The sequence below is a fragment of the Trichosurus vulpecula genome, chromosome 7, assembly GCF_011100635.1.
Source record: "Trichosurus vulpecula isolate mTriVul1 chromosome 7, mTriVul1.pri, whole genome shotgun sequence".
Lineage (NCBI taxonomy): Eukaryota > Metazoa > Chordata > Mammalia > Diprotodontia > Phalangeridae > Trichosurus > Trichosurus vulpecula.
Window position 1 is genome coordinate 48,090,856 of NC_050579.1, and position 13,901 is coordinate 48,104,756.

At 40.2% G+C, this 13,901-nt stretch overlaps 1 protein-coding gene across 1 annotated transcript; it reads right to left on the reverse strand.

The window, feature by feature from the left end:
- Nucleotides 1–12,278: 12,278 nt before the first annotated feature.
- LOC118855863 (olfactory receptor 5V1-like) lies at nt 12,279–13,253 on the reverse strand. The gene has a single exon (XM_036765896.1). It carries the CDS (start codon nt 13,251–13,253, stop codon nt 12,279–12,281), a length of 975 nt encoding a protein of 324 aa, XP_036621791.1.
- Nucleotides 13,254–13,901: the final 648 nt, after the last annotated feature.

Consider the following 13,901-nt stretch of genomic DNA (forward strand, 5'->3'; position numbering starts at 1 on the left):
ATATGTAAAATAAAGTAAAGGTTGGGTGAGAAGATATCTAAGGTTCTTTCCAATTTGACTATTTCTTTGGCTTTTTGGGGTGTCCTTTTTAAGGGGTGTGTTTTCTTTTCTAAAATATTTTTGTAAGTCACTTGTCATCTAGAGACAGTAAATTGCCTGGAGGCTAAGAGGGGTCTCCTGCTGAGGTCTGGGCAGTTGGGGCAGGTCTGCAGGCTTTGACAGAGAAGTAGACCAGGAAAGATCTACACACAAGGAGCATGTTCACCAACAAACCTGGGGCTGGAGCTTCTGGTCTGATGGAATTACTGGCTCCAGGGGCAGATCAATGGGAATAGCGGCCAGTAGCCTTATTTGTTTAATCTTCTGTTCTCTCCCAGCTTTGTTGGGAAACAAATCCTGTCCTTTCTCCTCTGCAACATCCCTCAAATATGTCTGTCCCCTTCTCCCTGCTGTTCCCAAGGCTCCTTCTGGCCCCCACCACCAAGTGCTTGCACTAGTACAGAAGCCCCAAAGCAGGTCTTCCTCCCTCTGTTCTCTGCTCCCTCCAAAGCAGCCTTCAGGCTGGGCAGCCTCATCTTTCTAACGAGTGATCTAGCGCATTAGATGAAGAGAAAGTAGGTAGACAAAGCTGCATGCAGAGCAGCTTCAAGCTAGTTATGTTTACAGTTGAGTTTCATTGAATTAAACTCTCCATACTGTCCTATGGGGAAAGGCCCAATGTTAGATATGGGATTTGCTCTTTACTTGTTTGGTTACCTTGGACGGAATGCACTGCTCTGTGTAGAAGATATGGAACTTTCTGCATTTGGTGGGGAAGTTAAGGGTTTTCTTTTTTCAGGGAATTTGCAAAGTTGATTTGTTTCTTCCCCCATTGACTTCAATGGGATAAAAGGTGTATCTGAAGATAAATCCAACAGAAAACTGAAGAAACACAAGCTAATGCATTAGAAGAAGAGAAAGTAGGTAGATCAAGCTGTGTGCAGAGCAGCCTTGAGCTAGTCATGATTACTGTTGAGTTTCATTCTGCTCTACCATCCACAATGGCAACACAATGGTATTTTGAAGAATTGACTAATTTTTTTTAAATTAATGTGACCACATGTTTTTTTTACCTTACATAAGACCTGTTGAAAATAAATTTGATCCCCCTCATTATTTCTGAGTTTCAGCTGTGGTGAGAACATTGTTTTTACCATGGATTCCCTAGGATAAAGAATTAAATGATTTTAGGAAGCTCAGGAAAAAATGAAATGTTTCATATTAAAGAAATATGCCTTACCTCTTCCTTTGGAATTTTCTCCCAAAAAAAGAAGAAAATGGGTGAATGAAACTAGGTGTAGAATACAAAGGAGAGGTTTTGTTTTCTTGAATGGGAAGAAAATTAATTTCATGAGCATGACACTGAAAAGCTTCTGGGTTGGTCTTGAGAAGAGAGGTGGAATCAGCCTCTGGCTCTGACCTGATGCCCCTGTGCCTGCAGTGAGATGACTCGGGCTTTTCAAGTCCTCCTTGGATGGCTACTCTAACTTCTTTCCTCACCTCAGGGATTATTCCTGTGTGAGAAGAGGAATATCAGCCTGAAGAGTTCCAAATTACAAAGCAGGTTATTTCCTATTAACCTGGTCAATCCCTAGAGGCCAGAGCAGGCTTTAGTCCCTGAGGTTATTTTCTTGAGTCTCTGAACTAGTTCTTCTTTAGTGCTCCAAGCAATGAGGCTTTCCTTTCCCCCCCGGGGTCAGAGGCTAGTAGAATATTTGAGCTCAAAGGGACCCTGATAATTATCTCTTTGAAACCTTTCCAGACTTACTTCCTTGTCAACATTTCTACTCTTCCCTTACTATGTAATTCTGGCATATTGAACTTCAATTCAATAAAGATTTACTAAGTGTCTGTTGCCTATACCACACCAAACTATGCACTGACTGAAATCCCTGCCCTCATGGACCTTATAATCCTATCTGTACAGATTCCTACATCACCTGGGGCTCTCCTTCACCTGAGTACTTCCATGACTACTACCCCCAGGTTGGAGGCATATCATGAGTGTGGTTCAACATTCACTCGAAATCAGAGTTCATGAGCCTTTCTTGATGTGTTTCTTTTATCAGCCAATGAGAGGAAATACTAGTTTAAAGTAAAGGACATGTAATTCAATAGCACAGCAAAGTAAGTGACCGAAGAGTCTCCCCAGACAAATCAGGGGACACTGAACCACAGGTAACTAGATTACCTGTGGGAAAGAAGGCATATACAGGAACGTGAATGTAGGGGCATATAGGTAATGCACATGAATGAGCAGAGAAGACACAAGAGGAGCGAGCATTCATAGATGGAGCAGACATGGCAAGGACAAATGGTGCATCTGACAGTGCTGTTTGTTCCTGTGAAATGCCCCCAAAATCCTCTGGTGATGTCTCTGGGAAGGCTGCTGTATTCACTGAGCTGGGGGACTCAGCTGCTTGGTTTTAGGAGGCCTCTTCAGGCCCTTTGCTACTCTCTGTTATTCTTATGTCCTATTGGAGGGACTTCAGGGGTGGGGAACCTTCAGCCTCGAGGCCACTTGTGGCCCTCTATGTCCTCCAGTGCAGTCCTTTGACTGAATCCAAACTTCACAGAACAAGTCCCCTTAATAAAAGAATTTGTTCTTTAAAACTTGGACTCAGTCAAAAAGACACACCTGAAAGGTCTCATATGGCCTGGAGGCCACAGGTTCTCCACCCCTGGGATGCTCCATCTCCTGTCTCCAGGCCTGTTCAACAGCTGCTCCCCCATGCCTTCACTTCCACCCCATCTCCCCTCAAATCCTACCTTCTGCAAGGGTAGATGGGGGTTAGATTCTTGGGCAGAAGTGTACACTTAGAGACTAAGATATCTAAGGGAAACTTTTTAATGAAGTTACAGGTCCAATCAACATGAAGACAGGGAGGAAGGAAGGAAAAAGGGAGGGAGGGAAGAAATGAAGGAAGGAAGAAAGGAAGGAAGGAAGGAAGGAAGGAAGGAAGGAAGGAAGGAAGGAAGGAAGGAAGGAAGGGAGAGGGGAAAGAACGAGGGAAGAAAGGAAGGACGGAGGGAAGAAAGGAGGAAGGGAAGAACAGGGAGAGAGGAAGGGAGGAAGGAAAGGAAGGAAGAAAAGAAGGTAGGAAGGGAGGAAGAAAGAAGGGAGGAAGGAAGGGAGGAAGGGAGGAAGGGAGGAAGGGAGGAAGGAAGGAAAGTTAGGAAGGAAGGCAGGCCCTTGCTGGTGGGAAGGAGAGGCTTTCTCTCCCTTGCCTTTGTCGAGGTGGAGCTTCATATTTGATTATTGATGCAGCTTCCTCTTAGGGAGGTGGACAGATCTCAGGTGTCATCTGGGACATCTGTGAAAATGCAGTAGGAGGCGAAGACAATGTACAGGGAACATAAGCATAGGCAGTGACCAGGTTCCCAAACAGGTCATGTTTGCAAAACTTGCTAATTAGGAAAAAAATCCCTCCCTCCCTTCCTTCTTTACCTTTTTCTTAATTTTTTTTTTCTTGGCATCAAACCTTACATTTCTTTTCAATTTTTGACCACGACTTCTCTACCTCCACTTGCCTTCCCCTAATGGCCCCTCCCTCTTGTCATTCTCTCCCCTCCCCACCTCCCCCCACCCCCGTAGCAGGTGCTGAAGGCAGGAGGTGGGAGGCTGACTGAGGGGGAGGCTCTCCCGAGGTCGTGATTGTCGGGGAGGCCTGGAGGAAGAGGCCAGTGCCTGGGTCTTTCCTGGGCATGCCATACTGAACAAGGGGCTCATCATCCATGTGCTTTCCCAGCACGTGGTGCAGGAGAGGACGAAGCCAAGGCTGAGGGCTTCTGCTCTGCTCGCCGGAGGATCAGGAGCCACTGCCTTGGCCTTCTGGATAGAAAGTGGACTGTCTGAGTGGACTGTGTGAGGTAGTGAGAGAATAAAGTGTGAAGACCTCACAGGGTATATGTGTATATATATATACACACATATATATATGTATGTATGTATGTATGTATATATGTATTTATATCTAAAATGTTTGAGAACCAATATTTAGAGAAAAGGGAAATGGGATAAATTTGAGTCTGTGGGAATCTGATTATTTAGCCTTTAGGAATGTCTTTCTCCCCCTTCTTCTTTAGATTTATAGATGTCACCTCAGCTGTGAATGGAATACGAGATTATGAAAACTTCCCTATGAATAACTCATGCAAGGCAATATTCAAATAGAGATAGTACAAGTTTAGTTAGGATATGAACCTCACCAGGCCTAAGTTTTGTTTTCCTGTAAATCATATGATTTCAGGGAAACCAGATGATATTCCCCTCTCCCCTTCCCCTAGCCTACTTACAAATGGCCGTCTTAGCATTAAAGTTTCCCTGTAAGGTAATTCTGTAGTTTCTGTGCTTGTACTGGGTAAAAACTTATTCCTGGTTAGATTGTGAGGCCACTCGTCTCCGCAAATGGGGACAGGGGTCCAGCCTCTGGGGTGGGATTTCTTAGAATTGTTTGTACAAGGGTATATATCTCCCTGCTTGCCTCCCCTCCCCCCCATTGCCTCTCTTCACTGCTATCTCCACCCTGGTAGTGAGAGATGCCCAATTCTTGAGACTTGATCAAATAAAGCTTCTGGTTTTTTTTCTACCTCGAGAAACCGAGACATCTCTGTTTTTCTTTACTTGAGCCAGTGGTCTTTTGTCCCACACAGGACCACGTGCCTCCTTACACACCCCCTTCCTTGAGGGCTCAGAGGTTCAGGACCCTGCTGCCTGATGCCTGGGGGCCCAAAGCCCAGGCCTGAACTTCTTGCACACGTGGGCAGGTGACTGGCTGGGAATAGGGAGGCGAGAAGAGGAAGCAGTGTGACCAAGATGAAGCAGCGGGAGGTGCCCTTGGACCCCACCCCCGGGACCCAGACCCGAAATCTGAAATGAGAAGCGGGGGCCCAACTTGGAGAACTACTCATGTGCAGGAGATGGGCCACAAGGTGGGCTGGGGGTGGGGGTGGGGTGCCGTCCTGCCCAGGTCAAGTGAGCCTCTGCCAGGCCAGGGCGAGCCCTCCCGGGGGGCGCAGAGAGGGCCAGAGAACCTGGTCCCTTCTCAGAAGTCCTCCACCAGCTGCAGGAGGGAGCCCAGAGAAGAGAAGGATCTGGAATCTGGAGAAGGTGAAGTCCAGAAAACCGTGTGCAGGGAGGGCAGGCTGGTGGTAGAAGCAGACGTGCCTCCCAGAGGAGCTACAGGGTGTTGTGGGAACCGGAGCCATCCAGCTGGGGAAGGAGGTGGGGTGCCCAGGTCCACTGGGCTTTGGGGCTTAGCAAGATCCCTCTGCCAACCTGTAAATGAAGATTTTTAAAAAATCCCTTAACTGTGCCACATGTTATTGCTTCCACAAGTAATGTTCCTCTGCTACTTAAATATATGTATATATATATATATATATATATATATGTAATATATATATATGTATGTGTGTGTGTGTGTGTGTGTGTGTGTGTGTGTGTGTATATATGATTATGAATAGAAAGAGAGGGGAGAGAAAAAGAGAAAACACAGTTGGTTCTAAAAATTTCTATTCACTGCCTGTTGCGGATTCACTACCTTTAATTTTGGGAATTTGATCCTTTTTTTTAATCAGCTTGGCTAAAGTTTTATTGATTTCATTGGTCTTCTCAAAGAATCAGCCCTCGGCTTTGTTTTTACCATTTCTATAGTATTCTATTTTCCATTATATCTTTTTTTCTGAATTTTTTGCTTAGTTTGGGTTTATTGATGCTGTAAATTTTAAAAAATAATAATTGCATGCTCAGTTTATTATTCCTCTTTTTAAAGTTTGGTAATGTATTTTTAGTCACTGCTTTATGTGCATCCTAAGATTTTAGGTATGTTGTTTCTTTATTCTTCTAATCTTTAACACAGTTAATTGTTTCTATGATTTGTTCTTTGATCCATTCATTCAGGATTTCATTACTAAATCTAACATTTTGGCTTTTCTTCTCTGCATTAATTATTATTTTTATTGAATTATGGTCTAAAAAGGTGTGGTTACTATTTGTGCTTTTTTATATTTATTGATAATATTTCTGTGACCATTGTCTTCTTTTGTAAATGTACCAAGAGATACTGAGAATATATATTTTCTTTAGTCATCCATTCAGAGGATGCATTCATCTTTCTTTTAAAATTTTATTTGTTTGGTTTTGTTACATTTTGAGTTCTGAGCTGTCTTCCTCACTACCTTTGAACCCTGCACTACATAAGGTCAGACATAGATGTGAAACTGATAAATATGTACTTCTATCTATCAGTTCTTTCTCTAGGAGTGAATAACATCTTCCTTCATATGTCCATTGTAGTTGATTTTAAGATTCACATTACTCAGAATACCTTAGTCATTTACAGTTACTCTTGGAAGAATATTGCTATCACTGTATACAACATTCTCTTGGTTCTGCTCATTTCACTCCCAATTATTTTGTGCAAGTCTTTCCATGTTTTTTTTTTAAAAATTAACCTACAACTTATTCAGCCATTCCCCAATTGATGGGCATTCCCTCAATTTTCATTTTTTTGCCACCACACAGAGAGCTGCTTAAACATATATATATATAATATATATTATATATATGTATATATGTACATACATACATACATACATATATATATATACACACATATATATTTAAATACAGGTTCTCATAGCTATTTGAGTATAATTCCAGATTGCTTTCTAAAATGTTTCGATCAGTTCATAGTTCCATCAACAGTGTATTAGTGTCCCAGTTTTTCCACATTCTCTCCAACATTTATTATTTTCCCTTTCTATCATATTAGTCAATCTGATAGGTGTGAGATGGTACCTCAAAGTAGTTTTAATTTGCATTTCTTGAATTAATTATGATTTAGAGCATTTTTTCATATTACTAAATATAGCTTTGATTTTTTTCCCCTACAAAAATTGCCTCTTTATATCCTTTGAACATTTACCAGTTAGGGAATGATTCATGTTATTAGAAATTTCACAAAGTTCTGCATATATTTGAAATATGAGGCCTTTATCTAAGAAACATAAAACATTTCCCTCAACTTTCTGCTTTCCTTCTAATCTTGGGTAAATTGGTCTTATTTGTACAAAACCTTTTAAATTTAATGCAATCAAAGTTATCCCATTTTATTTCTAACAAAGCTAACTCTTGTTTGTTCATAAATTCCTCTCTTATTCATAAGTCTGAAAGGTAATATGTTCCACGTTCTTGTTTACTTACGATATGTATCTCCATGTCTTGATCATATGTCCATTTTGACCTTGTCTTGGTAAATGGTGTAAAGTATTGGTCTATACCTAGTTTCTGCCAGACTGCTTCTAATTTTCCCAACAAATTTTACCAAAGAGTGAATTCTTATCTCCAAAGCTTAAATCTTTACATTTATCAAACACAAGGGTTTTTATAATCAGCGTTAGTCTTTTAAATCTAATTTGTCTTATTGTCACATCAGTTTTATATTTTCCTAATTTCTATTCCTGTTAGATTTATTGTGCTGCATGAGACATATAAATGCCACCTACAATTGTTAGATTACTTTTTTTGGTTTGTTTTCTATCCTGTTCACCTTTATGAATTTAGATATTACGTGCCATTTTTTGTAAATATATTCACTGGTAACAATAATTTTATCTGGTGCATAGCAAATTTTATACCAGTCTCTTGTTTTCCTTTTGTGAATAGTTTTATTTTTTAAATGTGTTATTTATATGCAACAAATTGCTCTGCCTTGTTTTCTTATCCATTCTCCCATTCTCTTTTTATTGGATTTTAAAATCCAGGTACATTTATGGTTATAATTGTTGAATTTACATTGTCCGTTTATTTCAAGTTCATATTTTGTCCCTGAGATTAGTTGTGCTTATTGTCATTTGATGCTTGTCTATTTCCACAAGCTGTGCCTCTCACTCCTGATTACCACCTCCTCAAAGTTCCTAGAAGTGACGTAAATGTTTGATGTTTCTTTCTTTGTCTATATACCTCCCCACATTGTGGACCTTGCCCCTTCCCCAACCAGATAAATGTGTTATTTGAAATTTTGCCTTCCCACTGCAGCACCACTGCCAAGATTTTCACTGAAGTAATATTCTTTTGTAGTGCTTTCTTCTAAGAAGTTTTCATCTATTATGTCCTCGATATTTCTATCTGTTTCTGAATTGCATTGTATCATAGATGGGACATGAATATATATGTATATATATAATATTTTATTTATATATGTGTGTATGTATATGTGTATGTATATATGTATACATAAAAATCACATTTACATAAATACATTGTGAGGAAGGAGAGAAAGAGAGAGAGAGAGAATAATGGATATGAAATACCTTGCCAACCTTAAAGTGCACATAAATATACATACATACACCTCTCTCTCTCTCTCTCTCTCTCTCTCTCTCTATATATATATATATATATATATATATATATGATCATCATCATTATTCTTGTTATTAGTCTACAGTTGCCAGGACAAGTCTAGTGATGATTTCATTCCAACTCTTTGCACTCCCTTTGAGCTCAAGCAATGTTTAAAAGAATTTGCCAAGGGAAAAAAAATGCATTTATGCACTTTAAAGTTTAATCTTACTTTTTTAACTTTTGACAGAAATAGAAGACTATAAAGCAGCTTGACATTACTTGTGACTAAAAGATTTTTAGTTGTCACCAAATTGACTTTACTATGGTATAAATTTCACAAACAAGTGCTGTTTTTCCTTGTAGTTCTATGTTGAATTCATTGTTATTCAGTCGTTTTAGTTGTGACGGATTCTTCATGATTCCATATTGGGTTTCCTTGGCAAAGAAACTGGAGTGGTTTGCCCTTTTCTTCTTTAGATCATTTGACAGATAAGGAAACTGAGGCAAACAGGATACACACAGGGTAAAGAGTCACACAACTAGTAAATGTCTGAGGCTGCATTTGAACTCAGATGTTCTTGACTTCAGGCCCAATGCTCTGTCCACTGAACCACCTAACTGCCCATGAATTTATTAAGACACATCAAATCTGCAGGAAAAAAAATAATTTTCAGAACCATTCAGTGTTTGATAATAAAGGGTGAGGGTAGTTCTCATTCAGAAAAATTTATTGGCCCTTAGTTCAAAAAATCATAATAAAACTTTTTTCTCTCTTTTGGTTTTGACATGATGGGTATGCACTAGTTATCTAGCCATCCAGCTTCTACTCCAGGCCATCTTATCATCTGCCTGCCTCATGCATAACTACTCATTTCCCACCACAATCCCTTTCTTGCTCTCTTTCCCTGGCTACCACTTGCCTATAAACACTGTCTTCCATTGTAAGAATATAAGTTCCTTGAGGGCAAGAACTGTGTTTCTTTTTATATTTATCTCTAGGACTAAGCAAAATGTGTGACACACAGTAAATCCTTCTTAAATGTCTTTTCATTCATTCTTTCCTTTCTCCTTTCCTTCCATCTTTCCTTCCTCTTTTCTTCCTTGATACCTTTTCTACCTTAATCAGTTGATCTAATTATGTTCATCTAGGTCCTGTTCTCGGTTTCTCCTGTTTTGACCTATTATGTTGTTGCCATCAATGACCATCACTGTTGCCATAAGGTAATATAGAGTTCATAGAAAGTCCTTAGCTCCAGAGATGATGTAGTGCCTGCCAAGTGGTACGAAGGCAATTATGTGGCATATTTTAAAAGATATTTTATTGTAATTACACTAGGATAAAAATCATCTGAAAGTGTCATGTAAGAAGTCAAAAGCTTGCAAGCATATTCACAACTTATGTTAATTTTGCAGATGAAAGAGAAATACAGAAATGGTGCACACCAGAAGATTTGATATTGTAGAGCTATAACAGTATGAAATGTGTAATATTTTGGACATATAGATCCTCAAAATGTAAATTTCACAGGACAGTGTGTTGGGGATCCAAAAGCCCTCAGTTAGTAGGGATTCTTCACCCTCAAACTCAGTACTTTTAAAAAATTAATTTCACATTTGTTATTGGGTAATTATAATTATTTAACCCATCCCACTTTTAAAAATTCTAATTATTAAGAAGATCCCCCCTTTTCCCCAACATATCAAAGTTAAAGTTGCTTCTTCATTAATTACTTACTATGTACCAGGCATTATGCTAAGGGCTGGAGATTTCAAAAGAAAGGCGAAACCAAAACAAATCCCAGTCCTTGCTCTCAAGAAGCTTCTACTTGAAGCTCACAGTCATGTATTATTGTATAACCCTCTAGGTTTGTACTCCTTCAACTCTTCTCTGTTAGGAATCATTTATACAGGAAGAGTTCTATTATTCTAGACTAGGGGTACTTAACCATTTTATATGGCATAGATCTCTCTAGCAGTCTGATGAAGCCTATGGACCCCCTTCTTAGTCAGTCAATAAACATTTTATTAAGCACTTAAAATGTGCCCTGTGCTAGGTACTAAGAATATAAAGAAAGTTTTACCAAGGGTACAGAGAAAAACCATCCCTGCTCTCAGGGACCTTAAAGTCTAATGAGGGACACAACATGAAAACAACCATGCACAAACAAGTTATAAGGGTAAATTGGAAATAGTTTTTAAATGGAATTAGAATGAAGGGAGATTAGGAATCCTCTCAGAAGGTAGGATTTTAGGTGGGCCATGAAGGGATCCAGAGAAGCCATGAAGTAGAAATGAGGTGGGAAAGTATTCCAGGCATGGAGGAATCTATGGCCAGTGAAAATGCCAGAAGTTTGGAGATAAGAGTGTCTTTCCCAAGGAAGAATAAGACAACTAGTGTCACTGAATGACTGAGTATATATTGGAATATAAGAAGTAAGAAGACTAATGGTAGCCATCTACAGGGTGGGGTCAGGGAGGGGAAAAAAGAAATCTACATAATACCTATTTAAAAGGAATAGCAAGTTGTACATAATAGATTTGCAGTTTCATGTGCAGTCATCTTTTTCCATAATATTTCATGAAAATGTTTGTATTATTCCAAAATTTAAAATAAGACAAAAGACTAAAGATGAGCAGGAGAAGGTCATAAAGGGCTTTGAATAACAGACGATTTTATATGTAATCCTTGACATGATAATGGAGACACTGGAGTTTGTTGAGTAAGGGGGTGAAATGGTCAGACCTGTACTTTAGGAAGGTCACTCTGACATCTGAGTGAAGGATGGACTGGAGTAGAGAGAGACCAATCAGCAAACTTTGGAGTAGTCCAGATATGAGATGGTAAGGGTCTGGTATCAGTAAGGTGGCTGAGTCAGAGGAGTGAAGGAATGAATGCAAAAGATGTTATGATGGGAAAATCTTCAGCTTTGGCAACAGATTAGATATAGGGAGCAAGAATGAAGAGTCATGAATAACATCTAGATTGTGATCCTGGGGACTAGGATGATGGGGGTTCCATCAATAGTAAAGAGAAGTATGGAAAAAGGAGCGGAGAAAGCTGAGTTCAGTTTTGGACAAGTTGAGTTTAAGATGTCTTTGGGACATCCAGTTCAAGATATCCAACAGGAACACTGGAGGTCGGCAGAGAAGTTTAGTTTGAGATAAATATATTTAAGCATCAGCAAAGAGATGATAATTGAATCCATGGAAGCTTATGAAATCACCAAGTGAAATACTATAGAGAGGAAAGGGAAAACAGTCCAGGACAGAAGCCTGTGGGGCATCCAAGGTTAGTGGGCACGACCTAAATGACAATCTAGCAAAGGAGACTGAGAAGGAGTGATCACCTATGTAGGAGGAGTACTATGGGAGGTTAGTGTGAGGAAAACCTAGAAAGAAGAAAGTATTGAGGAGAAGAGGGTGATCAACAGTGGCAAAGGCTACAGATGAGGACTGAGAAAAGGCCATTAGATTCAGCAAGTAGGGGATCATGGATAACGTTGGAGAGAGCAGTTTCAGCTGAATGATGAGGTAAGAAGGCAAATTCTAGAGATTTTAGAGAGTTGAAAAGGAAAGGAAATGGAGGCACTGATTTTAGATGGCCTTCTCAAGCAGTCTAGCCACAGAAGGAAAGATATGAGGTGATAGACATAGGGTTATAGAGGGTTTTTCGCAGGTGAAGAGAAATGGGGCATGTTTGTTGGTAGTAAGGAAGCAACCAGTAGATAGGTAAAGATTGAAGATAAAAATGGAGGATGGAAAGAACAGAAAGGACTGTGTGATGGTGGAGAATAAAGTTGTTAAATGCATCAAATACATAAAAATACAAAGGAAACCAATTATGTTGAAAATCATTAACTTTTTTCAGACCAAGTTCATGGACTCCAGGTTAAGAATGGATTTGAACACTGGAATCACTGGGTAAAATATACCCTTCACAAAGTTTCCTCAAGGCAACTTTGACTTCCTTGTTTCTGAGGCTATAGATGATGGGATTTAACATGGGGGTAATAATACAGAAGAGGACAGAGACCAGGATGACCATATCTAGGGAATACCCTGATCTGGGCCGGTCGTAGTTGAAGTTGATGGTTCCATAGTAGAGGATCACCACAGTGAGGTGAGAGGCACAGGTGGAGAAGGCTTTTTTCCGCCCTTGAGTAGACTGGATTTTCAAGATGGCAGAGATAATGAGCATATAGGACACAGCAGTGAAGAGGCAGGGGCTCAGACCAAAGATTGCACTGGTTACATACACTGCAACCTCATTGGCTGAAGTATCTGAGCAGGAGAGCTTCAGGAGTAGGGGGATATCACAGAGAAAATGGCTGATCTGGTTAGGACCACACAAAGTGAGAGTTGCCATGAGCCCTGTGTGTGTCAGAGAACTGACTAACCCACACGTCCAGGACCCAGCTGCTAAGTAGCCACAGATCCTCTTGCTCATGAGAACTGGGTAGCGTAATGGATGACAAATGGCTATAAATCTGTCATAAGCCATAGCAGCCAACAGGACACATTCAGAACCTGCAAAAGTGACAAGGAAGAATAACTGGGACAGACAACCTTCATAGGTAATGGTCTTCTTCTCTCGGAAAAAGTTCACCAGCATGATGGGGACAGTGGTGGAGGTGTAGCAGATGTCCAGGAAGGACAAGTTGCTGAGGAAATAATACATAGGAGTATGAAGAACAGGGTTAATTCTGATTGCTGTTAATATGAGAAGGTTCCCCAGAAGAGTTACCAGGTATACAACCAAAAATATCAGGAAGAACAATCCCTGCAGTTCTGGGTGGTTGGAAAACCCCAGGAAGATGAATTCAGTGACACCTGTTTGGTTTCCCCTTTCCTTAACGTCCTTCATAGCTGAAATGAAAATGGAAGGTGTCATTGTTTGGAGGAGTTGACCCCTTCCTCTACCTCATCCCCCTACACCCAGAACAGAGAGAGCCAAGGAAGGACAAAGATGAAGAAACAGATACTCATATGAAGACAGCCATCCAAGGGAGGAATCTTGGCTTCCCTGGAATCCTCAACTCATGAATTTGGACTTCTCTCTTATTAGACTGCTTCACTGATATTCACTGACTCCTCTGCACTGAGCTCAGTGATCGACTGCTATTTTATACAGAGGCTGTCCTGGTGTGACATTCTTTCAGTCATTTAATAAATATTTATTAAGTTCCTACTATGTGCCAAGTACTGTGCTAAGCACTAGGGAAACAAATACCGAAATGAAAGATAGTCCAACCATACTGCCTTCTTTCTTGACCATTTTCTGTGACCCCAAGGTCACACAGCTAGTAAATATCTGAGGTCAAATTTTATGTAGACTCAGTCTACCTGACTCCAGGCCAACAGTGTACCCACTAGGCCACCTAACTGCCTTAGGCAGGTCATATCTTCCCAGGGCACCATAGATGGGGCCCCAAGGTAATATGAATACATTATGGGGGCATGTGGAACAAGAGCCAACATACACATTTGCCACTACATTATCGTGTCCCGCATA

Bases quoted from the DNA above. Each gene is read 5' to 3' on its own strand.
- LOC118855863 (XM_036765896.1), bottom strand. From the start codon at position 13,253: ATGAAGGACGTTAAGGAAAGGGGAAACCAAACAGGTGTCACTGAATTC.